Here is a 27,985-nt window from a genome sequence, read left to right as displayed (position 1 = left end):
TCCTTTACAATCAAAGACAACAACCTCTGGATCAAATGAGCCCGTAGTCGGTTCTGATCGGTTCTGGTCAGAGACCGAGACGTGGAGACGAGTCCCCTGTGTGACGTGGCCTCGGTGGGGTTCAGAGACGTGAAGCACGCTTTGATCGATCACGTGTCACAATGTGCTCATGGATTATTGGAGATTCTCAGAAAGGGAGAAAACTCAGCATGTTTATTGAAAAAGTAAAATCTACATCAGACAATAATAATCTACGGTCGATAACCTCAATTTATTTCATGACAATGTCAAATATGTCTCAGAACTCACACAGAAGATTAGAAACCAGATGATGTTTTGAGCCATTTTCCACCAAGAAATAACGTTTCTCTTTTTTTAAATAAGAGTTAATTATTATTAATTATTGTTTCTTAGAATTAATATTAAAACCAGTGTTCCTGTTTAAAGCTCCAAACATCACAGCTCGGATTACTGCCGCTAGTGTGTGTCCTTGTGTGTGTCCTTGTGTGTGTCTTTGTGTGTGTCCTTGTGTGTGTCTTTTGTGTGTGGCGCCAACGACGTGTGAACGTTTGGGAGGCCGCGACAATGGCGCCTTTTGCACAGGTGCATACATTTACCCCCCCTCAACGAGGGGCTTTCAGGCTCTTTGCGATGCTAAAGAGGACAGACGAGGACGGGGACATTCCTGTCTAATGGCGGGCACAAAAACAACAGGCCTCATGTCCGTAGATCACGTGACCGCATCACGGCGGAGGGGGGGGGGAGGGATCATGCAAACAAACATCTTCACACAACAAGCAGCGATTAAAAGCAACAGAGAACAAATATAAACACACAAGTGTAGAATTAATACAACTTTCACCAACAAAGGAAACAGTAGAATTAATCAAATAAAACATTCTACTAAAATAGACAAAAGTTCATTCCAACAACAAAGATTTAATACAAGAGAGAAGCTGAAAGAAGTTATAAGAAGTTAAATAATAGTAATGGGAACCGAATTGGAAACGTCAGCTGTTTTTTAAAGTACAAAAAACTGTCGAAATAAAATTATATCGGACATGAAATGTTACAAAGCGCGATGTTGAAAGAGGAAATGCGGTCATGGATCCGTATTTGAACAAATTATATTTTATATTATATTATATATTATATATAATAATATTTACACACTAATCATTCAGAGGGATTTTAAAACACGAAATACATCGGTTCATATATTCAGTTGTTTTTTGTCGGTTTGTTAGATGATCTCACGCACTTGTCCCACGTGTTCTTATCCGTTGTAGCTCATTGAGCCGACAGGGGGCGCTGCCGCTCCGGGCCGCCATGACACCTTCAGTGAAGGAACGTGGAGTCAAAGGAGAACAAGCCGAGGACGTCTTGACTTCATCAACTTCTCCTTTCTCTCCTTTGAAGAGTTCTCGCGCATTGAAACCGAACCCTGGTCGCCCTGCGCGCAGATTTGCACCTCGTGATGAGCCTCGGGGGGCGGGGCCGGGGGGGGGAGCTGGGGGGGGGGCGGGGGCGGGGGCAGATCTGCGCCTCCAGCTTCTGGTCCATCGGTCACCTGTGGCGAGCGCCCCGACGTGCGGGGTGTGTTTCTGGGTCGAGACACGCCCCCCCAGCCCCCCAGCCCCCCCCGCGCCGCTTCTCCCCTCGGTAACTATATGAGCAGGACGCACCTCCGCAGCCACATCCACTCCGCTCCGCTCAGCGTGGACCCGCGCTCCCTCTCCGCAGCTCCGCCCCAGCGGGACGCACCGTTCTTCCGTTGCTCATCATGCCTCGTTCGTTCCTCGTGAAGAAGTACTTCTCCAACAGGAAGCCCTCCTGGGACCGGGACAGCCAGCTGGAGAGCCAGGCGGGTAGGTTCTCGGTGCATCCGTGATCTGACGTGTGGTTTTGTCAAAGAGATAAATAAGTTGGGGACTTTTCCCACCCTGCATGTTCTCCTGGGACACCTTGATGATCCGCTAATGGGGAAACCAGATGGATCGGGGGTTAAACTGTAACGGGACACTCAAGAATGACTTTTAGTGCTTCATCAGTTCCTTCCTCTTCTGCCCTCCAGCGTTTGTCCCAGAAAGCTTTGCGCAGGCCGAGCTCCCGACGCAGAACGGCAGCTTCGCCCTGACCTGCTACCCGACCGGCCCCTCCTTCCGTGGCGTGGGCGTCCTGCCGGCGCCCCTGTCCCCCATCGCGCCCGCGTCTCCGTCCCCCTCGCCGCTCGGCCCCCTGGACCTCAGCAGCGCTCCGTCCAGCAGCGAGGAAGAGGAGGAGGAGGAGGACGGCGGGCGCACCTCCGACCCCCCCAGCCCGGACGTGGTGCAGCACGCGTTCCACTGCCTGCGCTGCACCAGCAGCTACAGCAGCCTCTCGGCGCTGTCCCACCACCAGGCGTCCCACCACCAGGCGTCCCACCACCAGGCGTCCCAGCGCGCCCGGCAGCAGCATTCCTCGCCTCTCCCCCCCGAGGCCGCCGCCGCCGCCGCCCGCCCGGCCTTCCACTGCAAACACTGCCCCAAGGAGTACACCAGCCTGGGCGCCCTGAAGATGCACATCCGCTCGCACACGCTGCCCTGCGTCTGCCCCACCTGCGGAAAGGCCTTCTCCCGGCCGTGGCTGCTCCGGGGTCACATCCGCACGCACACAGGTACGGACCGATCCCGCTCGCTGTCCGGTGACATCCGGTGACCCCTCCTTAATGTCTTTGCTTGGCGATCTAATCGCGACGGCTCTGCATTCACGTAAATAAAGGTCGTTCCCGCTCTTTTGTCTGCGGATCATTTGAAAAACAATGACCCCCCCCCCCTCCTCATTCTGTCCTGTTAAGTGCACCGTCCTAACGCGCTGTTGTTCCCCCCCCCCCCACCAGGTGAGCGGCCCTTCGCCTGTCAGCACTGTAACCGGGCCTTCGCCGACCGCTCCAACCTGCGCGCCCACCTGCAGACGCACTCCGAGGTCAAGAAGTACCAGTGTGGCTCCTGCTCGCGGACCTTCAGCCGCATGTCCCTGCTGCTCAAACACAGCGCCTCCGGGTGCTGCCCCGCCTCGTAGGCCCCCCCCCAACAAGAGACAAAGACCCCCCACCCCTTTTTATAACAGTGACCGGGCCCTTTCCTCGGGACTCGTCTGCTGCGTGGATGTGATCTTGAGGGCAGCTGGACATCCAGTTAATTCCCAGGGAGCTGCATCGGTGCCGGCCGGTCCGGGACTCGGGCCACGCAGCAGCTGCCTGAGTGTGTGTGTGTGTGTGTGTGTGTGTGTGTGTGTCATTCCTCACCATACTGCACATACATGGCATGTGTGTGTGTGTGTGTGTGTTGGGACAGCTGTCCTGTCGGCGCGCTGAGAGACGCGTCGGCTGTGACCTCGTCGACCGGTGACCCGCTCGCACACGGGACGGCCACTTAAACCGGACCAAAGAGAACTTTTACTGTGTCGTCAGTTTACAGTGTGAAGCATGTTTATTTAGACGTGTTTTTCTGTGCTGAATACTTTTGTTCTGCAACATGTAAATAAAAGCTTTGTTTAAAAAAAACAAAACGATCGGCGTGTTTGAACATGAATCAGTGTTTCAACGGGTCGGAATGATTCATCGGGACAGGAAGGGCGTGTCCAGAGGAGGGGGGGGGGGGATGTTAGCGTGATGGTGAGTGATCAGGGGGGGGGGGGGCACCTGCACACACCTGCCAGGCTGTCAGCACATAGAGGGACTCATGTTGAAGAGGGGCTGGTGGGGGGGGGGGGGGGCTGCCCGATGCAAAGAGGACTGTAGGCCTTAAACCCCGATCGCTCCGAGGTGGTGGTCGAAAATCATCTACGTCACCGTGACGACCGATTAACACTGTGTGGTGAATGTCGCAGGCGGGTGATTTAATCCTCTGGTTTTAGGGTCCGTCTCTGAGGAAAGTCATGTGGAGTTTTTTTTCTTACGTCTCCAACTTCCACCTTGTTTAAAATCACACGGCTATGAATTGTGGGTAAATCCCTCAGATCCCTTATGAGCGCTCAAAAAGTCTCACAGTTTTCTAGATCTGGGATTGGAACAGTGTGGGAATGAACCACTGAACCACTTTCTGCGGCAGGAAAAATAATAACCGAATAATCAGGAGGCCGACGTCCCGGAGGGTCTCTGCAGGGAGTCTGTGCTCCGCTGAGAGGGAACATCCAGGCTGCACATATGGCAGCAGTGTGTCTGCGATCCCCGCTGCCCTGCTGACCCCCCCCCCCCCCCACACACACACACACACACACCAATGCCAGCGTTTCCTCTGATAGCCCTTAGTGTTGAGAGGTGGATGCACGTGTGTGTGTGTGTGTGTGTGTGTGTTGGGGGGGTTGAAGAGGCTCAGGATCAAATTGCCAAATGTAAACAGCACCCCGAAGCGCCTGTGTGACTCACACAGACACACACACACACACACACACACACACACGCAGGCGTATTGAATAAAGAGCTTTTCTCTGATAAAGGGGGATTTCTCGTCATGTAGCTGCTGCACACCTTCGCAGGTAGTGAGTCACACAGACCGCAGGCCGAACTACGTCTGCACCACCAGCAGAGAAGGTGAAGTACGGCCTGATGGGGTAAAGCCCCCCCCCCCCCCCCCCCCCTTGATGCTGCAGCCATCTTCGGCGTCTTGTGGAGTGACACGACAGGAGAGACTTTTTTGGTAACCTAAATTTCAACTTTTATAAAGTGAAGTGAAAACAAACAACCAATCACGCTATTGATCCTGCTAAGCCCCGCCCTAAAGCATCCTTCATGCCCTGTTTGACTACATGGACCATAGTTCACTAAATGAACATCATGCTGTATTGAAGAGCACCTGGAACTACAGACTGAGACCCTAAACTCACGTTTACAATGTTTACTGAGGGAAAAAATCAAGAGAGAAGTAGAGTCATTTCCTCATAGACGTCTATGGGAGCAGAGGAGTCGCCCCCTGCTGGTCACTACACAGAAGTAGAGTCATTTCCTCATAGACGTCTATGGGAGCAGAGGAGTCGCCCCCTGCTGGTCACTACATAGAAGTAGAGTCATTTCCTCATAGACGTCTATGGGAGCAGAGGAGTCGCCCCCTGCTGGTCACTACAGAGAAGTAGAGTCATTTCCTCATAGACGTCTATGGGAGCAGAGGAGTCGCCCCCTGCTGGTCACTACAGAGAAGTAGAGTCATTTCCTCATAGACGTCTATGGGAGCAGAGGAGTCGCCCCCTGCTGGTCACTACAGAGAAGTAGAGTCATTTCCTCATAGACGTCTATGGGAGCAGAGGAGTCGCCCCCTGCTGGTCACTACAGAGAAGTAGAGTCATTTCCTCATAGACGTCTATGGGAGCAGAGGAGTCGCCCCCTGCTGGTCACTACAGAGAAGTAGAGTCATTTCCTCATAGACGTCTATGGGAGCAGAGGAGTCGCCCCCTGCTGGTCACTACAGAGAAGTAGAGTCATTTCCTCATAGACGTCTATGGGAGCAGAGGAGTCGCCCCCTGCTGGTCACTGCACAGAATGCAGCTTTGAGGCATTAGGCTGTCTCTTAACTTTTCAGAATGCTTGAATGAAAGAAAATGCTTGTAGCATGAATCTTATGGCAGCAGTGTGGTCCTTGTGAGTAATTCTTCTGAAACAGAAACAGTGTGGTTGAGTTTATCAGATGTGGATAAATTGAACCACACCGATCCGAGCGCCACGCGGTCCCATTTTATTGGAGAGAATGCCGACATCTCGACGGCCGACGCCTCCAACACTGCAACCCACACCGACAGCATCCAGGCTGATAAATATCAGGTAAGTAAGCATTTCTTTTAATTTGATTTGTCCTTTTAAGTTCAAGGATGGACACACAATGTGCCAAATACAGCCAGATGATGTTTCTTCCTTTGAATATCCACCCCCTCAAAAACATGTCACCGAACGCCGTCATCTTTGAAATCCATCCCCGACACCTTGCTTGGGGGGGGGGGGACGACGTCGCTCTGCTCCCCCGTGCGTGGGAGGCCGTCCATCACCCTGTAGCTTTGAGGCAATGAGATCACCGGGCCTGTCGCCCTTCTTTCTTGGCGAGTGTGATATCATATTGGTGTTTTAATGTTGGCGGCGTCACGCATGCGGCCCTTGACTAATGCGACATTCCTGAGCCATTAGTGACAGACACACAATACGGCCGTCTAACAGCGGAAGAAGGCCGCCCTCGGCTCTCCAGGCAAAGTCCATAATTGGATTTTCCCAAAGCAGGAAATAATGTTGTGCTGACTTAATTACCAAGAAAAGGGGATTGCCGGTGGTTTAAAGTTTTCTTGTCCGTTGTTTCCGCGGAACGAATGTCGGGCCGTTTCTCTCTTGATTTTTTTTTTGAAACTCTTCGGCAAAACAAGGCGGTCTTCCCTAAAGCTGCATTCTCTCCAGTAACCACCAGGGGGCGACTGCTCTGGTTTCTTACTTATTTCTGCCTTTCGATATTCTATCGCTTGGTTTTATCTGTGCAGTATATTAAGTACTTTAATCTTTGTTTTATTCACCCCTCTCCCCTGTATGTATGAAAGGTGACACATCATCTAAGTGTGTTGTGATTACTGAATAATAACTAAACAAAAAAAATGTTTTTTTACTGAGAAACAACAGTAAATTAGAAACCTGGATGCTGATGTTTGACAGTCTGCAGCCGGGGGACTTTTATTCTGTTAAGAGTGGCGTCATCTTGGAAACAGAAACAATCAACTGGCAAGGAACATACGAGCCCCGGGGGGCGACCCCGGGGGGGCGACCCCGAGGGCCGCACTAGCTCCGCCCTCCCGATCTTAGTAGCCGGGAGCGGCGCTGCGCGCTAACGACAGACGGGTTCCTCATGTTCGGGACGCAGGAAGCGGCCCGTCAGTCTTGTTTAAACAGCTCTTCCTGAATGGAAAAAAAACCTGCTGATGCGAAGCATCTGGGCGCCGCCCAGCTGTTTGCGTGCACGCCAGGACGCGGAGCGAGAGCTGGCAGAGGGCCGCACGGCTGAGTGAGTCAGTGGGGCGAAGGCTTTAACCCTCCGACCGGCTGCAGAGACGTTACTCAGCGCTGCCTCTCCATGAGACTGTGGACCGGGTCAAGCCAAGACCCAACGAGATCTCAGACTTCAGTAATCTAATATTTTCCCAAACCTGACTGAGTATTTCAGTGTTTTGTGGCTGGCACTGTTTCCTCATCTGTGTCCCACAGGTCAGAGGTCAGAGAAGATGGAGGCAGGATGCTGTGTGTGTGTGTGTGTGTGTGTGTGTGTGTGTGTGTGTGTGTGACGGAGATGGGTCTCTCCGTTGGACCCAAATGGTTCAAAGCACCGTCGACCTTCTCGTTGTCGGAGAGGGTCGCGGAAATGTCCCGATGTTTGAATCTTTAAATGACGTCACCTGGGCTGAAGGTGTGTTTAGGGGCGGAGTCCGTGAGTCCTCCTTCCAGTTGATTTGGGTTTTTGTCGAGATGACGTTCCAGATGTGTAAGTCGCCTCCTCTGAGGGGATTCATTCCCTCTTTTGTTTTCTCTCCTCCAACGTGTGACGTCGTCTTCGACTTCTCACCAATATTCTACTGAAACAATCTGCTACATTTAACCTGATTCATGTTAATTCAACCAACAAGAGGAGCGACTGCAGGAGACGGGAGCCGCGTGAAGGTTCCAGTAGCACCACTTGTCGAGGTGCTCAGGCGGTAATGTGACCGTGGCTTAACACACATGGGTCGGGGGGGTCGGGGGTACTGGGAGCTGTTGGTTGATGAGGATTAAGCCGACGCGTTCAGAAATGTCAGTAAACTGTGATTTATTTCAGCTGTGAGCAAACGAGGTCTAAAAGGCGGCGTGCGAGAAAAAGGACGAGGGGGGCAAGCGAGTCCCGACGTGAGCGAGAGCTGACGGAGGTGAACTCTTCCCCCCAACGTGGAAAACAGTGAATGAAAGCAGGAGCTCCGGCGAGTTCTGCTGTGATGCCTCTGATTTCAAACGATGTCGTTTCTTCTTACGTAAGAATCACGTCGCATCGGCGTCGCTGCGTCAGTTTTGATGCTTTTGCAACGTGGTTTTATAGTGATGTGAAGTTTAATCCTTATCCTTTACCACAGGTATGCGGGTACTCAGGTATTGGCCCCCCCGGGGTTCTGCTGGTGGTGCTGAGAGGTGCAAGGTGCACTTTTGTCCTCCTGTCAGGGCCTGCGTGGGCCCGGGGGGGGGGGGGGGGGGGTTCGCCAGCCGAAAAGGACCAGGACAGTTCTATTGTCCCGACGCATTCCAGTCAATGAGGGATATGTTAGGGAGCGAGGGAGGGAGGGGTTGGGGGGGGTGGAGGCGGGTGGAGACCGGCCCTTTTGAGTTGGGGATCTTTTCTGTGAGCGACTGCAGAGAGCACAGATTGCCTCCCCCACCCTCCTCTTCCTCCCCCCCCCTCCTCCCGTCTTGCCCCGTCCTGTCCCGTCTCCGGCGAGGAGCCGCGGGGAAGCCGAGTGCACCTGCCTGAAATCCACACCCGGGGGCCAGACGCCCATCTCCTCCCATCTCCTCCCATCTGCGAGGAGGGTTTAGAGGAACACGGCTCCCGGTGTCCGCTTACACTGGGCTCTGAGGGGGAACCGCGGGGGGGGGGGCGGAATCGGAGGGGGGGGGGGGCGATGCTTGTGATTGCGCAACAAGCAACGAGGTGAGTTAAAGGCGCTTTAAGGGAAATATCAGCAAAGTCCACTAAGAGCCGAGAGAGAAGAATGTTGAGCACCGGGTGAATCGACTGAATCGAGGCTTGAACTCGTCTGGTGATTTCGCCCTGAAGGCCCAACGAAGCTCGACCGCCGTGCTCTCTTTCTGCACGACAGCGAGTCACATGACCCGCGCCCCAACTCACGCCACTGTGCTGGAAAACAACAATTGATCACAGTCTCTCTCTCCTTCTCCCCGGTAACCGACCCCCCCCCCCTCATATCCTTCTGCTGCACCTCACACTCACACCAGCACATGGTCAGGTGGATGTGCACGCTTTTTGTGTGTCTGTGTGAGTGTGCTTGTGTGTAACCGGACCCTCTCGTGCAAGTAGCGACAGGTGTGTCACCACCTGACCACGCCCCCGGGTCACACGGCACCTCCTGTCCCCCAACACCTGTCCGTCCCCCTCGTCTGTGCAGAGACCTGCGGATCCTTTCCCTCTGTCCTCACGCACACACACACACACACACACACACACACACACACACGCGCACAGGTTGCCGGTGTGTGACGGAGCGAGGGGGCTCAGGTCAGGGGGGCTCAGGTCAGGTGGTCGGGGCTTCCTTCAGTAGACACACAGCTGTCCCTCTGAAACCAGAACTCCCTCCATGTGTCCGCCTCAGAAGCCGCGAGCAGGGCGACATCGCCGTGGCGACAGACGGCAACGCGTCATTGAGACACATCCTCTCTCTGCGTCCCGCTTGGTTCTGATTTGTTTTGGGGGGGATCATGTCTCTGAAAGGAGGTGACATCAGTTCTCCGCCCCTTCCGATGAAGAGCCTCTCGGCTGAACAATATTGTATATTATCTTATACTTATTATCGGACGCGCCGAGAATCTGTGAATCTGAGGATGTCAAACGAGCCACAAAGGGAAACGAGCTGAAGCTGCAATCACAGAGAGTGAAGAACACAGATCCAGACACAACACGGTGACACTAAAGAAGTTAATTAAGATACAGGGAGCTTATCGTGCCTCCAACACATGTTTTCTATACAAACAGACCATATGGAACGTGGCATGTGTGACTATTGATTTCATTCCAACTAATGAGGTCATTATGACTAAAATCTCTCTTCACTGGCGACGGAGAGGAAAGTTATCTGGTAAGAAAAGATTCATCTAATGAGACAATTTATCGTAGAAAACGCAGATTTTTCTTTTAGGTGTTTGTGTGTTTGTGTGTGTGAGACAGAGAGAGAGAGAGACAGACATAGAGAGAGAGACATAGAGAGAGAGAGAGAGACAGAGAGAGAGAGAGAGGTCAAAGCAGCCTGAAGGCCGTTGTAAATTCCTCTCTGGCTCAACCAAAGACATTCTTCTCTGCTGTTTTTCTTTCTAATCTCTATGCTCAGATTACCAGCTACAGGGCCCAACTACACCAAAGCAGTGCACGGTGGCAACGCATGCACGCACATGTGACCAAACACGCGCACGCGGCGGCTCTCAGGACGGATCAGGAAACACAACAAGACAACAGTGCACGAGGAATAAAATAAAATATAATGCTGTGGGTTAGTTTAAAAATAAAGGAATAAAAGTTCAAAATATTTAAAAAAATAAGGTTTAAAAATAAAAATAAAAGCGAACAGAAAGGGACAACTGAAAGTGACGTGTGCAGTGAGAAAGAAAGAGACATGTTGGAATGTCCGAGTCAGTCAGTGGGGGACCGGGTTCTGTTGAGGAGGTCGTAGTCCTGATGGACCTCAGCCTCCTGCCAGATGGAAGGAGCACAAACAGGTTTTGTCCGGGGTGAGAGGGGTCGGCTACCATCTTTGTAGCTGCTTCAGAGACCTGGAAGCGAACAAGTCCTGCAGGGACGGCAGATTGCAGCCGATCACCCTCTCTGCAGAGCGGAGGACACGCTGAAGCCTGCCCTTGTCCTTGGCTGTGGCTGCAGCGTACCAGTCGGTGATGGAGGAGCAGAGGACGGACTCCATGATGGCCGTGTAGAAGTGGACCATCATCGTCTTTGGCAGGTTGAGTTTCTTCAGCTGCCTCAGGAAGAACAACCTCTGCTGAGCCTTCTTGGTGATGGAGCTGATGTTCAGCTCCCACTTGAGGTCCTGGGTGATGATGGAGCCCAGGAAACGGAAGGAGTCCACAATAGTGACGGGGGAGTCACACAGGGTGATGGGGGAGGGTGGGGCTCTGTTCTTCCTAAAATCTTCAACCATCTCCGCTGTCTTCTGAGCGTTGAGCTCCAGGTTGTTCTGACTGCACCAGGACACCAGATGGTCAGACTCCACCTGTAGGCGGACTCGTCCCCACCAGAGATCAGTCCAATGAGGGTGGTGTCATCCGCAAACTTCAGGAGCTTGACGGACTGGTGGCTGGAGGTGCAGCTGTTGGTGTACAGGGAGAAGAGCAGAGGGGAAAGAACGCAGCCTTGGGGGGAACCGGTGCTGATGGTCCGAGAGGCTGAGACATGTTTCCCCAGCTTCACGTGCTGCTTCCTGTCTGACAGGAAGTCTGTGATCCACGTGCAGCTGGGAGAGTTTGTCCTGCTGCAGAGCCTGAATACGTCTGTTTGGGTGTAACGCAATTTAAATATCACACAGATGAAATAAAAACACACCAACACACTGAAGTCGTTACCTGCGGAGAGCTTGTTTTTTTTTTTAACTCCCCCTACTGCCGCCCCCTGCGGAGAATACTGAGAGGATTCCCACGTGACGCACAAACACACACAAAAACACACACACACAATTAAAGCTTTTCCAGATGCGAGAACATCTGTTTTCACTGGAATGATACTTGTTGGTCTTCAGTCTTCAGCAGGATGTTCATTTAGTAACTGATGGTCCATTTAGAGTCAAACAGACCTTAAAGCAGGGGATGCCTTAGGGCGGGGCTTCACGCTGATTGACAGGTCTCAAGCAGAGACGTGTGCGCGTCACTTCCTGTTCGCTGCTTTGGAAAATAACAACATGGCAACGTCTGTAGTCCAAGATGGCGACGGCAGCTTCAAAGACGGTGAGTTCCAAGGGAAAGCGGCTCGGTGGTGATTGTGCTCCACTTCTTTATTCTTCACCGACCTTCTTTCTGTCCCCTCCCCCATTTCCCCACCTAAGCACCAAAAGACGCACGGCTAATTAAACCCCAAGTAACACCTCACCTCGAGGGACTGTCGGCAGGGGGCGGGACCAAGGAGATAAAGTTCATACCGGTGAAGTAATTACCCACAACCCTCAGCGGGGGTCCTCACACTCCGGCAGGTGTGCAGAGAAGAAAGAGGAAGGATGAAAAGGGAGTCTGAACACCTGTTTCGTTGGACGTCCTTTTGGCGCCGACTCGCCCAAAAACAACACGCGCGGTCCTCACCGCAGGTTCAGCTATGCGGGGTTCTTCTGGGGGTCACGGGGGGTAATTATGGTCAAAAACGAATGATGTCACGGCAATACATCAAAAAGAACTTGTGATGTTGAGACAAAGGAGGGCTTCTGTGTTGAAACTCAAAGGGAAATCTACTAAATGTGAGAAAAAGAAATTCAATCGCTTGTGTCCAATCCGTCATAGGAAGTTTCAAATGTGTCACTAGGACATCCAGATTAATTCTCAAATTTATAAGAAAATGTTGTCTTATGAATGAATATATTTTCAATTGCTTTTGTTCGTTACAATGAGAACATTTCAATACATTTTAAATTTCTTTGAGGAAAATCTATGCAAAAAAATGGAATCTGTCTTTGACTTGTTAATCGTGCTTTTATCAGGTAATTTTTTTTATGCCAGGAACTTTTGGGTCTGAAAAACTAACGTCAAAGCTTCATGTGTTAAAGCTGCATTCTGTGCAGTGACCAGCAGGCGGCGACTCCTCTGGTCCCATAGACGTCTATGAGGAAATGACTCTACTTCTCTGTAGTGACCAGCAGGGGGCGACTCCTCTGCTCCCATAGACGTCTATGAGGAAATGACTACTTCTCTGTAGTGACCAGCAGGGGGCGACTCCTCTGCTCCCATAGACGTCTATGAGGAAATGACTCTACTTCTCTGTAGTGACCAGCAGGGGGCGACTCCTCTGCTCCCATAGATGTCTATGAGGAAATGACTCTACTTCTCTGTAGTGACCAGCAGGGGGCGACTCCTCTGCTCCCATAGACGTCTATGAGGAAATGACTCTACTTCTCTGTAGTGACCAGCAGGGGGCGACTCCTCTGCTCCCATAGACGTCTATGAGGAAATGACTCTACTTCTCTGTAGTGACCAGCAGGGGGCGACTCCTCTGCTCCCATAGATGTCTAGTAAACAACGTAAACATGAGTTTATGGTCTCAGTCTCTAGTTTCAAGTCTTCAATACAGCATGATGTTCACTTAGTAAAGTCTGGTCCATTTAGAGTCGTAATGTAACTGAAGAGAACCTCTAGGCAGCAAGGGGGGGTGGGGGGGGGGGGGTGCTTTAGGGCGGGGCTACATGCTTAGGGCGGGGCTACATGTCAGGGGTATCAAAGTGGCAGGATCACTGGAGACTCCAGCTATCCTACCGTGGGGGTCTGGAGCCGCCGCGTCTCACCCCCTAATGAGAGGCCATGGCATGCACACTTCCACACGGGCTGTGACCCCTCAGCACCAGCTGGAAAAGAGAGTCTGACATGCCCCCCCCCCCCCCCACTAACCTCCCTCTAACACCCGTCCATTCCTTTCCAAACGCCTCAGATTCCAACCACCGAGCTCTCCGTCACGTCTCCACGCCCGAATACACAACTAACCCAGAGGGGCTCCGAAAACGATTATTGTTACTCTTATTATACTTACAGTTAAATGTATTTCCTGAGGCCTATAACCTACATGCGACCCCCCCACACACATCTCTTGTTGTATAGAGGAGAGGAGATCGGCTCGGACAAAGTCCTCTTTTAGAAAATTAGAAATAAACGATGAGTCGGTCATTGAGTCACTTCCTCACAGTTCAGTAAAAGTTCCAACCAACCATATTTTATTACAAATATCCAACACTTGTAACATAATAATCGTATTCAAAAAATTCAGTATATTAATTAATAAATATATAAAACTATATATATATATATATATATATATATAACAATATGAGAATACGATATTACTACCATATCGTAACTTATGAATATGCAATATAAATATCATATAATAAATATATTATATTAACGGATAATATATTACAATATAATTATATTTATATAAAATCTATTAGAACATGTAACTTATATATAGAACATGTATCTATCTATTTATATATCCATATCTATATATATATATATATATATATATATATATATATACATGCAGGAAAACCATATATTTTGCGCAAATATGTTGATTTTAAAATATTACCAGGTATATAATCCACGTTTCAAAAACACAAATCGATATATATTGACTCTTTGTAAAATGTATTTTTAATACAATTTCTAAAATTGATAACCTTTTTTTGGGGGGGCTCAAGGTGGGGCCACGCCTCATTGCCCTCTGTGGACCAGCCGCCACTGGCTAACGCACTACATGCAGTAAAGAGTGAGTCCTTTGCCCCTTCGCCTGTTTAAAGGCAGCCGCTCACGGTGAGATGAAATACAGCTGTGACATGTTGCTCCCATCTGATGCTCACATGAAACACATGAAGCTCACGTGTGCGTAAGTCGACAAAAGCACATCTCTCAATCACCAACTGATGGGAACAGACAAACACACTCGGAGGTATGTGTGAGGGAATGTGTGTGTGTGTGTGTGGGGGAAGGGGGAAGGGGGGAGGGACGGGGGAGGAGGAGGAGGAGGAGGAGGAGGGAGGGAGGGGGGCTTTCTGCCAGAGAGGCAAGTGCAGCAGCCGGGTGAAAGAAGAGGCACCTTGCAACAGCTGGTCTCAATTATCCGTGGAGTGGCTTCTGAAAGTACAGGAGCGTGTGTGTGCGTGTGTGTGTGTGTGTGTGTGTGTGTGTGTGTGTGTGTGTGCGTGTGTGTGTGTGTGTGTAAGGTCGAGGCATTGCAAAGGGGGGGCTGAGACCACTGGCGCCAGGAGGAGAGCAACAGGTCAGAGAGGATGAAGATTATAAAAATACTAGCAGGCAGTTGCCTTTGGTCCTGGCAGCGCACTGTGTGTGTGTGTGTGTGTGTGTGTGTGTGTGTGTTTTTAAGAAGCAATATGAATCAGAATTTAAATAGAATATTACTTATGATCACAGTTTTGATTTATTGTTTATTTATTTAGTGATTTAAATAAACTAAAGTTCTCTTTCTGTAATGTTAATTCTCATTTAAAGCACAGGTTTCACGTTGACATCTACTCTTTCATTCTTCGACCGTCTTCACCCGCAGTGTCTTCATCATGTCGGTCATGTGACTAAACACGCAGAAGTCTCCTTCGGTAGTTCTCACATCGCCGACCTTCACAGCTTCGTTCCTCACTGGATTCTGGAGGTTCTGACGGTTTGTTCACACATCACGTCACATGTCATTCAGCTGACGCTTTTATCCAAAGCGACTTACAATAAGAACATTTCAACCATAAGGACACAAACTCAGAAGAACAAGAAACAAGAAAGTGCATTTTCCTCAAATAAGCCAGTTTACAACTTGCTGTAGATAAGAACCATTATAAGTCCAATGTAAGTGCTACAGTTAGTTAGTGTGTTAGTGGAGGTAGAGTCTGAAGAGGCGTGTCTGTAGTCTGAAGATGTGAAGGCTCTCTGAGGTCCTGATGTCTTCAGAGACCTCCTTCCACCATTTAGGAGCAGGACAGCAAAGAGTGGAGATCGTGATCGACACCTCGTCCACAGACTCCTCTATTCTACGTGGAGGAAATGTACGTTTCTTAAGCGTGTTGACGGTATTTCATAATGTCGTAAAGACAAATCCTACATTCCCTCAGTAAACTTTTCTTCCTAACCGTTCAACAACATGCATTTCATCCAATGTTCATATCTCTCTATCTGCTATGTATGAAAATGATCACATAGTTAATAAAGAAGTCCAAATTTGCATCTTTAAACAATAATATTTTCAGAAAATGTTTCTAATGAATGAAGTTTCATTGAATGAAGCTGACATTTATATTATCTTCATCTTATTATTAACCAGTCGTCTCTTTTCTTTAGCAAATTTAAAAATCTTGAACTTTCCTTTTTGTGTTACATCATCCAATTAAATTTCTTTTTTGGATGTTTTCTGCTTATTTGTATGAAACAGTTATTTTCATACAGATCCTTTATCCTCTGGTCTGAGAGCATGGCGCCCCCTGGTGCTCAACAAGGGTCATTACATGAGGACAAGCTGAGAGGAACCCGTTTTATTTCTTTGGAGCACCACACACAGCATCTTTAAGTTTCCCTTTGCACACAGAAATATTGCTATTCTTTTTTTTTTGCATAATTGTCAAAACATAAAATACGGCGTCAGAGATTTCCTTGAGATTACATTTAGGTAAGATGGAAAAGATGACAAGGTGACATTAATAAAGAAGAAAAAAATAATGCAAATATCTTTAAGTTGAGCCACTCAGTATCAGAATAAACAATAAAGTCAACAACGTCACACACATCTGAAAAATAAACACTCACGCGCCAAAATCTGTTCACATAAACGTTTGAGCCGAATTAATAAGGTCCTCGCTACGACTCGTCGTAGAGGAACATTGTATTTCAAGGAATTATTATTAATATATATTATTTGGGTATAAAGAAGCGTCTCTGTAGCACCTCCTAGAAATGAGAGAAGTATCACAGTAGCCCCATTTTCCCCCCAATGCCTGATTGACATTTGGCACACATGTGCTCTCGGGTAACACAAAGTACAATCATGGCATTTAAATACGCCGAATTAGATTTTCCCTCATTTGGAATTTAGTCAAAAACACATTATTGTCCATCTCTCCTAAATTCTCTGTCCGATTATCACAGAATATTTTGTGGATCATTATTGGTTCAATATCACCTGAAAATCTTTGTTGCTTGTTGATTTCTCAGTGATTTTATAAGATATCGACCAACAAACATCCAAGACGTGTGGCTTAATATGGCAAGACACATATCTTACACATGACTTGCTTATTATTTTGCACATTTTCATAATTTGGTGGCAACAGGAAGTTAAATGTTTTTTATTTTACAGCCTGCTCCTCACAGGTTAATCTGATCCCTCTCAAATGAAAAGACTTAAGAACTTGATAATGTTAACAATAGATTTGACAAAGATTCCTTCCCAGCGGCGCTCGCTGCCATTACTGACTCGCGGTCGCTTTGTCCGGCGACCACAGGCGTTCTTGGCCGCGTTTGTAGTCGTCTGGCCAGATTCCCGACGTGTGCAGAGCAGCGAGGACCCGTCCATCGCTGCTCGCAGCTTACATTTAAATATATGTTTTAAAGGTTGTGACAGAAGAAGGGAGCACGATCTGTTACACTTGATATCAAATAAAACCAACATTAAAAAGGGTAAAACTAAAACTAAATGTTTGTGAGTATTATAATAAAGAGTTTAAAAACACAAGCAAAGGGCCCCGAGTACCGCATCCCTCTTTTTGGTGCAAAGATATTATAATCTTTGCTGTGCTCACCAACACCTCGTAGAAAGAGATTTATAATATAGATTATATTTGTCTACATTAGTACCAACTGAGTTTACTTCCTTCATGTCGTCTCGCTGGACTCCACAGGAGTCTCCTCGGGGGCTTCATCCTGTGTGAGGAACCAAACAACAGACTATAAGGGCCAAAAGGATCTGTGTTCAAATATGTAAAGTCCACTTCCACTGGATCAGACTTTTGGACACATATTACATTACATATAATTCTGTCACAATCCCATTCTTTATTTCCATCTTTAATCCCTCATGTCGGCTACTTTTACATGTCTCTGGCTTCCACGGATAACCTGTCAATCACATTAGCCCCGCCCTAAAGCATCCCCTGCTTTATGGTCTGTTTGAATCTAAATGGAACATAATGAACACCATGCTGTATTGAAGAAGACTTGAAACTAGAGACTGAGACCATAAACTCATGTTTACAATGTTTACTGAGGGAATAAATCCAGAGAGAAGTAGAGTCATTTCCTCACAGACTTCTACAGAATTGCACTTCTTTTCTCTGGTTTTGTCACTGTTTTCCAGATTGTTACAATTGCGTTGCTGCATTGTAACATGCAGATTACCTGAAGCATCTGGAAGTTGTTGTGATCGCACCACCGGTCAAAGTTGTTCTTTGCCGCCTCCAGACTCTCGCTGTCAAGCTTCTTGCAGTAGACCCGGATCAGCTCCTTGGTGAACTTCTCTGAGAGAAAGCCAAACACCTGGTGAAGAGGAGAAGCAGGCGGCTTAGTTTTGAGGACTCGGGTTAAAAATGTCAGATTCCACAGAGCTTTTGGGAAATTCCCATGACAACAGTATTTAGATGGCACCACATATTTGATGAAATTGCACTTTCTTGTTTCTGAGTTTGTATCCTTATGGTTGGATGCACTTAAGTCGCTTTGGATAAAAGCGTCAGCTAAATGACATGTGATGAAATGTAACATAACAGCTGTTGTTTGATCAGCAGCTTTGCTTTTTATTCTCTATTTGTTTTACCTCCATATTTCCACTCTCAGTTTTTATCGAGGGGATCGTCATTGTTCAATCTGACAGCTGGAAGGTTGAAGGAGGGAAACTTCATGGTTCTTTTTTTAGAAACGGCACAAAAAGGTGCACAATGTTCTTAGTTTACTTCATTCAACACAATTAAGTAGGAAGATGGGACGTTTTCAACTTGAAGCTCCATCTTCATTGGGAAGAGTTGGACATAAACAACCTGAAGCCGGTCCTGAGATCTGAAGTCAGGGCTTCTGGTTCGGTTCTGACCTGGTTCTTGCTGATACGGAAGCCTTTGTCCGGGTGGTCCTTCCTGTAGAAGCGCACGCTGTTGATGGGGTTCTTCTCCTTCATCCCGTAGTTCAAGTTGATGACCTAAAAGAGTGAGAAGGTTGTAGTGAAGCCTACAGACACATGGTAGAGCAGGGAGCACGAGGACCGATCAGATCAATAAGCCTCACATCGATGATGATGTCCTCTCGATTCAGATCCACGCCCTGAGTGACGCATTGAGCCAGACCGTCTTTCCAGCTCGCTTCCATCTCCTTTGAGAGGAGAAAGAGGGGGAGGTTTGTTATTTGACCATGAGATGAGCCACTTCTAAGCTAAACTCTTATTCGCATTCTATTTATACAAATCAGATAAATCGTGTTTTTGTAGATTGACTCAATTTAAGCTCATTATCTTCATCCAAACATGAACAAAGACACTTCCATCATTAAACATTTACTGCTTCCAGCTTCTCCAAAGTAAAATAACTGAATATAATCACACTGACGTTCGTGGGTTTGGTCGGCAGGGCCTGGCCGATGCATTTGTAGAAGCGTCGACACACGACGTCTTGAAGAATCTTTCTCGAGGCCTCCAGCTCATCGGAGGACGAGTTGAGTATTTGTTCAAAGACGTTATCTAGAAAAAGAATGTGGGGTGAGCAAAGACAACAACACGTTCACCAAATATATTTTGTTACCATTACTTTTAAGAAGGTTTAACAAAGAAGGGATCAAAATAGCTTCTGCAATAATAATAATATATACTATTATTGGTTTAAGGGCGGCACGGTGGCGTGGTGGTTAGCACTGTCGCCTCACAGCAAGAAGGTCCTGGGTTCGATTCCGCCCAGTGGCCTTTCTGTGTGGAGTCTGCATGTTCTCCCCGTGTCTGCGCGGGTTCTCTCCGGGTTCTCCGGCTTCCTCCCACAGTCCAAAGACATGCTCTGGGGATCAGGTTAATTGGGGACTTTAAATTGCCCGTAGTTGTGTGAATGTGAGTGTGCATGGTTGTGTGTCTCTGTGTTGCCCTGCGATTGGCTGGCGACCAATCCAGGGTGTACCCTGTCTATCGCCCGAAGTTGGTTGGGATGGACTCCAGCCCCCCCGCGACCCTGTGTGCAGGATAAGCGGTTTGACAATGGATGGATGGATGGATTATTGGTTTACAGTTCAGGAGTGATGAAAAACATCAATTCACATCATATACTGTCAGGGCTTTTGGACTGCAGTACCCTGAAGGACCATGTGGGGTCCTCAGTGTTCCACTTTATCCTGTCACGTGTGTGTGGTCTTGATTGTTTTCGTTGTGTTCACCTGTGCCTTGTTTTCTAGCCTTTAAAAAGCCACCCGAGTTTCTTTGTGTTTGCCGAGTCTTGGAAGTTGACACCTGGAGCCGAGCCACGTGACATTCCAGATGAGCTACCGCTGTTAAATCCTTTATGATTCTTGAGATCTTTTGTTGCCTCTTTTTTGGGACACTCTTAGTTACCTTGTAAAATGCCCAGACCTTGTTTTCAGTTGTCTGGGAGTATTTTTGAGTTACTGTCAAGCCTTATGGAATCCTCTGCTCTTTTTAAGTAAAGAAACCTTTTTTGATTCCCTACAAACAACTCGCCTCCCTGCACCTGAGTCACCACCACTCGTAGCACAGTGGTGGGCAACCCGCCTGCTACACGGAGACCCAGGTTCGGATCCCGACGATCCTGATAATATAAAAGTGACTTATTAGTTTGCTCATAAATTTTAATTTGTAGCGAGGATGGTTTGATAAACAGCCCCAAAACATTAGTTATTGCTGTTTAATAAGAGAACCGTCTGAAAACTGAGGTTTGATTTATTATAATTTGTTTTGGGTTTTTGTAACACGACATATTTCAGCTCTAGTATCTATTTCTGATGTTAAAACATCTCATTCAAAATATAAAGTACGTTTAAAGCTGAGATATTAATGTGATAATTACACATAACGTGGCATCGTAAATAAAGAGAACCTCTGCTAATCAGCCGTTTGCAGTGCTGCTAACGGAAAAAGTGTTTCTACTCACCGGTCACCTTGGTGTAGGCCTCCATGTCATTGATGGTCTCGGAGAGCTTGAACATCTGCCCTCCAGAGCCTTCAAACAGGATGTCCCCGTCTGCTTTCAAAAAGGCCTTAGTGATCCTGAGAAAATCACATGATCGCTGTGTAAAAACGTAACACGTGGGGGGTCATGAAGAAAAGACAACAAGCTCCTCACATAGTCTCCACGATGTTGGCCGCTTTGTGCTGGTAGGCTCTCCGGTGGAGACAAATCCTTGTGTAGAACATGTCGTACAAATCCTCCACTTCCTGTTAAAAGGGACAACCTATTAGAGGACGCATGGAGGACGGAGGACAGGAGAAGTTCTGACAAGGCGTTTTCCAAAAGAGACTCAAATCTGAAATGAATGCACAATCTCTAGTTTCAAGTCTTCTTTAACATTCATTCATTTAGTAAACGGTGGTCCATTTAGAGTCAAACAGACCATAAAGCAGGAGATGCTTTAGGGGCGGGGCTACATGCTGATTGACAGGTCTTTACCAGAGACGTTATAAGTCTTCTCTACCTCAGTCCTAATATGGGCCTTCCTTCTCGCTGCTTGGAAAGAAGCAAACATGGCGACTACATCGATGCTAAACTTTTTTTTCTTTCTACAGCTTGTGATGAACAGGTGTAGTTTGGCCGACTGTTTAAAGAGAGCACGCTTCTCAAATTGAGCCGATGGGCTTTGGATCTCCGGTGGGTTAGAAGCACCTTGTCTCTGAAGCAGATCTGCTTCTGCCCGTCTACCTCACACACTCTGGCGAACATCAGGCAGCGGCCGTAGTCAAAGTTGTTCTTGATGCCCAGGTGGTAGCAGTCCCTGAGGATGAAGACACGTCGTGGTGAGAAGACCAAGTTAACAGATGAATAAGGAACATTCAGGTTACAGACCCCACCTGGCAAAGTAGTCCCACTTGTCCACATCGATGGCGTTTCTTTTGTTGGACACGATTTCATAGAGGAAGGACTTGTTCTCTAGACGGCCTTCATAGGACCACTGGGGAGATGAGACCACAGTGACGTCAGGAACGAATAGAACAACGTGATCATTCTTCCACCTGGAGACCCAAAACATTTAATTCGACTACCTTCAGCTTCTTCTTCGGGTCCTTCGGGTCCTTCGGGTCCTCCGGGTCCTTCGGGTCCATCAGTTCCTTGATGAAGTCCAGGTCCTCTGGCAGCACCAGGCCGTGCTCCCTCATCACGGGCTCCAGTTTGTTGACTTCCACCAGGTGGTCAAACATCTCCACGGAGGCCTTCTCATGCTGCGACATCAAAAATCAGAAAAGGAAAATGGTCAGGATGTGAAGGTGAAAGTAAGATGACTCAAATAGAAAGTTCTCAGGTGAGTAGATGTTAAACACTCTACTGTGTCCTTTATCTTGTCTTATCTTTATCTCGTTCCATGAAGTCAAATTACATTACAAATGAATTATGGCAGCTTATATAAAAATGCCTCTGTCAACATACGTCTTTATTACTGTATCTTTAGGTTAAAAGCAGGGGAATAACACCAGATCTAAAGTAAGAATGAAAGTGGGGCGAACTGTGTCTTCGTGGTCACAGACCAGCTGAGGCAGAAGTAATTTTCGGACTTTTCAGATTGTTCACATTCTGCATTCTGGAGCGGAGATGCCCTTTTAAAACTTGTAATCTCACCAGTTCAATTGTGAATCATAAAAGTTTATGAGAACATAGAATGTGGAAATGAGAGATGGCCCATTATACAGTATAAGGTCTTCTGCCTCCATTTATCCATTCGCTACACTGTGTTTCATTCACGTTAATGCTGCTTTAAAAGACATAATTTGTGACAATTAAAAAAACTGCAGGAAAGAACTCAATGCACAGGAAGTGATCTATAAACACTAAAATATAAGTGTCATTGTGTCCTACCTTCCAGGTGAGACCTGGGCGCGCTTTGGGGATGAACTTCCTGTCAAACATGTGGGAGAAGGGCCCGTGTCCTGGAGGGGAAGAGGATGTAATCAACACGCCATCACTTCTGGTCCCGATAAGCCGCCATTAAGCCCCCGACACTGAACTGAACTCACCGAGGTCGTGGCAGAGCCCGGCGATCTGCACACAGAGGACGTCTCTGTCGTCGATGTCGAGGTCTTCCTGCCTCCGTTTCAGAGCTCGGACCAGTTCTCCTGCCAGATGCGCCACCCTGAGGACGAGGACGAACACCAATGAGCTACACCGGATGAAGAGACTCATCGGAGCGTTTTCTTCACGTTTATAGCCTAACAAGGAGTCATGTTCATCCATTTGTGGGTCTACGGCCTTCCTCTCCTACAATAGTGATGATTAATTGATTAATCCATTTAATTCACAGATGTCTAAAACGGTTTAAAAAATCTTCTTTTAACATTACATTTCAACTGAGACGACCTTGTGGAAAGCAGCATGAGAGAACGTTGTTTCTTTTATTACTTTGGGGAGTCTGGTCTCACCAGCTGACGCTGCTCTATACGGCGCTTAGCGTGGTGATAGGACTCGTTGGTTCACGGCTTTATGACGGTAGTGACCAGCGGAGCGATGCCGGGTCAACAGACCAGCGCCCCTAGTGGAGGACATACCCGAGGGAGTGTTCGAAGCGGTTGTGGGACGCTCCGGGGAAAACAAAGTAGGCCCCCCCGAGCTGCTTGATGTGACGGAGCCTCTGGAACTGAGGCGTGTCGATGATTCTGATGAGCAGAGGGTGCATCTCCATGTGGCCGTGGATGGGATCGTTGAACACCTGGAAGACACAAGCAGCTGAGAGACGCGTCTAGAACAAGAATTAACCCCCAAAGCCGGTTCCAAAGTAGCAGGAAGCCGGAGTGTTGGTAAGGATCAGAGTACGAGATGCAGATCAGAAGCAGGTAAAATGTCATTAAATAGAAACACAAATGTGGGAACTGGTTTGTCGTCTCTTCACAGACTTCAACGGTTTGTTTGGAAAAGGGAACAGAAACAATCTTCACTTCCTCTCGGGTTAATCACACAAGTTCCTCTCCTTCGCTCTATTGTGTCTTCATCGGCCCTTCGGCCCTGAACTTGTGCAGATGTTACCTTGCTCGGCTCCACTTCGATCTGCCACAGCTTCCTGAGGCTGTGTAGAACTCGCAGGCGGTCCCCGAGGAACCTGGACGTGAACCCGTCCATGAGGAGACAGAAACAAATGGTGAGGGAACATTAAAGCCAATCCCCAGTTAACCCCTCTGCGACCCAACCTGGTTTATGGCCTCTGCTCTGAAGATTCATACCATGATAACAAGTGTAAGAACTCAGGGCCTACTTTGTCCATCTGGACATTGTTTCCTGTCAGGATGAAGGGGAACCCCTGTGAGCGTTCTGGTGGGTAAGACCTCATGAAGAGAGCCCATAAGTACCAATAAATAGCATGTGATGCGTTCTGAGGTAGTCGTGGTCCCCTGACAGGTCGCAGCCCTCGCGCTGAAGCTATGGACCTGCTGACGTCATGTGAGACCTTCAGGGTTTCATGTTCAACAAACTTACTTCAAGCCCATCTTCTCCAGATCAGCATCCGCCAGGTAGCGGAGCCCCACCCCGGTGATTCCTTGCTCTGGATGCGGAGACAAAAACACAGATGAGAAGAAATATTTAAAAATAGCTTTTGTATAAATATCAACATCTATAATTAAGATTTCCAACAAAGAGGACCAACCTCTAAACGCATCCTCCCACTCTCCAAGACCTTCCGCCCGCAGGTACCGACACGTTTCTTCTGCTCCCCATCCCGCGTAGTCCGTCTGTGGCGCTCCGGGCCCCGGTGCTCTCTTCCCCGGCGCGCTGAGGCTGCTATCGGGGGGAAACGATCGCTTTCGGCTCGCCATGATGGATCCCCATCCCGCGTAGTCCGTCTCTGGCTCCTGAAGGAAAAAAACAATGGGGGAACTAGTTTGTCGTGTCTCGTTCTGTCGGCTCCACTGAACGCAGTCGAGGGACGCTGTCCTCCAGGAGCTGATTTGGAGGACACATCTGATCTGTCCTTTGTGCCCCAGTATATCCCAGCATGCAGTGCGGCCCATGAGGATTTAATTTGTTCAGGATGGAGGCGGGTGAGAGTTCACTTTTAAGTGTAACGTTAAGAAATATAATTCACTTTTATATCTACCGATATAAATGTTTTTTTATAATATTGTTACGTGATGTTGGTAACTGAGGTATGAAGGCAAATCAATGTCAGAATCAAAAGCACAAATCAGGTCCACGCGCGCGGAATTCAAACATTGGAAACCTGAACCTCGTTCGTTGCTCGCTCGCTGTTTTCCGTTTTGACAGTAAGGGGCGGAGTCACCATGGTTTCTACATTTAATTGGTTACAAACCTCGTCTGTTTTGTGGTATTAATGCATATTTCAAAAGCTTGTCACTGTGGAAACTTGTCTTTGTGAAGTCGGCCTACAGTTGTTGAAAAATACACCTGTAAGGAAATGAAAAGTTTTTCATTTTTTATCCCGATTCTCACACAAGACGGAATTTTGCTCGTGAATGTTTGATTTGTGTGCACATGGATTTGCACTCTCGGATTTTAACATAGATTTGCCTTCACACCTCTGACCCAGATCCCCCCTCACCTGGACCCCCCCTGGGTCCATGTACTGCTTCTTATGAACATCATCATCATCATTTGGTTGTTGGTCACAACAACCAAACAGTTTTTCGCGCGTCATTGACTTAGGAGGCTGTGATTGGAAAACAGAACTGGAGCTGTCACGGTCGGGACAAATCAAAAATGCCCATAATTCGTGATTCGTCCCAGACAGTTGGCAACCCTAGCCCGGCATCGTGAAGAGGAGAGGCTCACAGGACTGGCACTTGATTTTATGGTAGTGTGCAAATGTTAAATTGTTAAATGTTCAAATATCATGCACATTAGGTTTATGCACTGTAAACCCTTTTTTATTTATATAAAGTGTGGGTGAACTTAAACTTTATAGCTGTGCTGTGGTTCCTGTAGGTTTTACGTGCGCGCGGCGGGGACTTGGGGGGGGCCTCCATGTCCATTTTGCTTGGGGCCCCCAAATTCCTTCAAACGGGCCTGGTTGTTTCACTTGTGGTGCCGACTCGATACAGGAAAGACGGTCCTTTTTGTTAAGCTTGTTAGCGTTAGCGCAGGTAGTTTGCTAGTTAGCATGCTAGCTTGGAGCATGCTAGCGTGCAGCATGATGACCTGGACCAAAAGTAAACATCGCAGAATATTTTTTGTGTGTTTGATGTTGCTAATGCGTACCCATTAATTTTTTTGCATTTCACATTGAAAATACGTTTTTAAAGCAATGGGGGCTAAATACAGATTGCAAGGGTGAAGGGCTGAATTCAACAAGTTGTGGTCTGTAAACAAGAGGGCCAACACATTGTAAGTTACTGCTGCTTAAAGCATGATACTGTGTAATATACCTGGACATGTTACTCCAGAAATGCCATAAGTTGCAGATGAATTATCTTGATTATAATGTAATGAGTAAACAATCTATGAATGAGGGTTCTAACACACCTGCTGCTGTTATTATTACTAGTTTATTACTGTCATCATAAACCCAAATGACCAACTTTGCCTTTTCCTTGAAGTCTTTGTGCTTTCCCTCCTCACAGGTTTCTGTGGGTGGTGGTTGCATCTGACGGAGGTTACATCTGATGGAGGTTGTGCCTGCAGTGGTCCTGCCTTACACCTGGCTTACTACTCTCAATATTAGAATAATTTCTGTCAAAGGATTTGAAAGCACTGTACATCTTTAAGTCGTTCATACTCTACACACCTACTTGCATGTTTACAGATTGCAAAGCTGAACAAAATAAAATGATTTGAATTGAATAAACATGTTGACCAGAGGAATCTGCAATTGAGGGGTGTTCTCTGCACTCTGACTCCCTTTAGACAAAGAATCATCAAGTGAGGATGAGGGAGACGCAGCTGATTTCAGGTATACTATCCCAACTCAAGTGACTCAGATCCACATCTTGTTACAGAATCTAAAAATGAAGTTCCAATGATCCAGAAAAATGGGCTAGAAACACAGAATTCTAAACTAACCTGTCCATGTTTTTTCTGCACTTTTAATTCCATAGTTTATTTCCCTGAAATATATATTTTATTTTTGTATTGTTTTTCATTAGGAAAAGTGTTGTTATATGTATAGTGTTATATTTATAATAAATGCAAATTAATAACATAATGCGTTTGTCCTTGTTAAGGGATGTTAACATGACAACTGTGACTAAGTATGTAACTTTCCAGCGAGCAATTTATCTAATCTTTTATTTAACGTTTAAAAGACGTCTATGGCCCGACGTTGAAAAGACGTTGCAAAATGGTTTAAAAGTGAAAGTTGTTTCAACGTCTATTCGTAGACGTTGAAAAGACGTTCGCGTATAGACCCGTTTTCAACGTGATTTATAATATCGGTGGTAATCTTACAAATGTGGACGTAGTTTATTTTTAAACCTCCAAAATAATGATATAGCACACAAGAGAATAAGACATTTTACCCTATAAAAAATCACGTTGAAACAACTTTCACTTTAAAAACCATTTTGCAACGTCTTTTCAACGTCGGGCATAGACGTCTTTTAAACGTCTTTTCAACCAAAAAATGCTCACTGGGTGAGGCTGAACATTCTACTGACGCTGTGACGGTTTTATATTTAGTTTATACTTCATATTATGAACAGAAACAGAAACAGATCAAAGGAGCTCAAGTAGACTGATGATGCAGCCCAGGATGCTGAGACGCACCAACATCTGGATATCTGAACCTGTGCAGATGTTACCGTGCTGGGGACGTCGGATGGTTGGCTCTCCATGATGGACCGGGGAACCGGGCAGAAGCTTTGGTGAGTCCCGCGTGGTGAGAGAGAGACGCGCTGAATCACAGCCGGCGATGAACCGACGTCGAACCGCAACAGCTGATCGGGAGAAGCGGCAAGAAGACACCGCGACCGGCGAGAATCACCGGTTTTTATTCCCCGTCCCGGTGAACGAGGGGGGCGGGGCCACACGCGGCTTTGGGTTGACTTGATGACGTTGATTTAGAACATTGTTCTGCATCCCGTTCAACAGGTTTGCTTATTAAGAAACTAACAAAAAGCAGTGAACACGACGTTAAAGCAGCTGACAGGCGACTCATCGTCCTGCATCATCATCTCTTCAAAGATCTGATGAGTGAATTTGTTTTATTTGATTGAACAAATTGTATCCAGGTGATACAAAGTGAACCTGAGCGCTTGTGGGTGAGTGGGGGGCACAGTCGTCCTCCTCAACCCAGATAGCAACGAGTCGGCGGACCGCCTTCCTTTCGCGGACGGACAGCAGGTCAACCGCCGATCCGCCGCAGTTATAGCAAACGCAGCTTTACCCGCCGGAGGCAAACGCTATTGCGGAG

The 27,985-nt window shown here is 47.6% G+C and overlaps 2 protein-coding genes across 3 annotated transcripts; one reads left to right on the top strand and one right to left on the bottom strand.

The window, feature by feature from the left end:
- The first annotated feature begins 1,543 nt into the window (after positions 1-1,543).
- snai1b (snail family zinc finger 1b) lies at positions 1,544-3,549 on the top strand. Its single transcript, XM_040192616.2, has 3 exons — positions 1,544-1,868; positions 2,075-2,656; positions 2,879-3,549. Exons 1-3 carry the CDS (start codon positions 1,784-1,786, stop codon positions 3,058-3,060), a joined length of 849 nt encoding a protein of 282 aa, XP_040048550.2. The 5' UTR covers positions 1,544-1,783; the 3' UTR covers positions 3,061-3,549.
- A 12,423-nt stretch (positions 3,550-15,972) lies between these two features.
- Positions 15,973-27,573, bottom strand: LOC120829369 (deoxynucleoside triphosphate triphosphohydrolase SAMHD1). Of its 2 annotated transcripts, XM_078081674.1 has the most exons (17): positions 27,375-27,573; positions 24,269-24,473; positions 24,100-24,166; positions 23,653-23,725; positions 23,178-23,338; positions 22,650-22,765; positions 22,492-22,562; positions 21,684-21,860; positions 21,492-21,592; positions 21,307-21,415; positions 20,770-20,861; positions 20,578-20,693; positions 19,039-19,169; positions 18,722-18,805; positions 18,531-18,635; positions 17,846-17,983; positions 15,973-17,371 (listed from the first exon to the last, which is right to left on the bottom strand). In XM_078081674.1, exons 1-17 carry the CDS (start codon positions 27,405-27,407, stop codon positions 17,324-17,326), a joined length of 1,827 nt encoding a protein of 608 aa, XP_077937800.1. In that variant the 5' UTR covers positions 27,408-27,573; the 3' UTR covers positions 15,973-17,323. The 2 variants fall into 2 exon arrangements, with proteins under 2 accessions (XP_077937800.1, XP_077937810.1); XM_078081684.1 differs by lacking the exons at positions 23,653-23,725; positions 24,100-24,166; positions 24,269-24,473 and having other exon boundaries at positions 27,375-27,564.
- Positions 27,574-27,985: the final 412 nt, after the last annotated feature.

The sequence above is a fragment of the Gasterosteus aculeatus genome, chromosome 2, assembly GCF_964276395.1.
Source record: "Gasterosteus aculeatus chromosome 2, fGasAcu3.hap1.1, whole genome shotgun sequence".
In the NCBI taxonomy this organism is placed as follows: domain Eukaryota; kingdom Metazoa; phylum Chordata; class Actinopteri; order Perciformes; family Gasterosteidae; genus Gasterosteus; species Gasterosteus aculeatus.
Note: the sequence above shows the minus strand (reverse complement) of the source record. Positions and strands in the feature narration are given on the sequence as shown.

Coding starts and splice junctions, on each gene's coding strand:
- snai1b (XM_040192616.2), top strand. CDS start 1,784: ATGCCTCGTTCGTTCCTCGTGAAGAAGTACTTCTCCAACAGGAAGCCC. Junction 1,869..2,074: donor CCAGCTGGAGAGCCAGGCGG/GTAGGTTCTCGG, acceptor TCTGCCCTCCAG/CGTTTGTCCCAGAAAGCTTT. Junction 2,657..2,878: donor TCACATCCGCACGCACACAG/GTACGGACCGAT, acceptor CCCCCCCACCAG/GTGAGCGGCCCTTCGCCTGT.
- LOC120829369 (XM_078081674.1), bottom strand. CDS start 27,407: ATGGAGAGCCAACCATCCGACGTCCCCAGCACG. Junction 24,474..27,374: donor CATCCGACGTCCCCAGCACG/GTAACATCTGCA, acceptor TTTTTCCTTCAG/GAGCCAGAGACGGACTACGC. Junction 17,372..17,845: donor ACAACTTCCAGATGCTTCAG/GTAATCTGCATG, acceptor TTCCTCACACAG/GATGAAGCCCCCGAGGAGAC.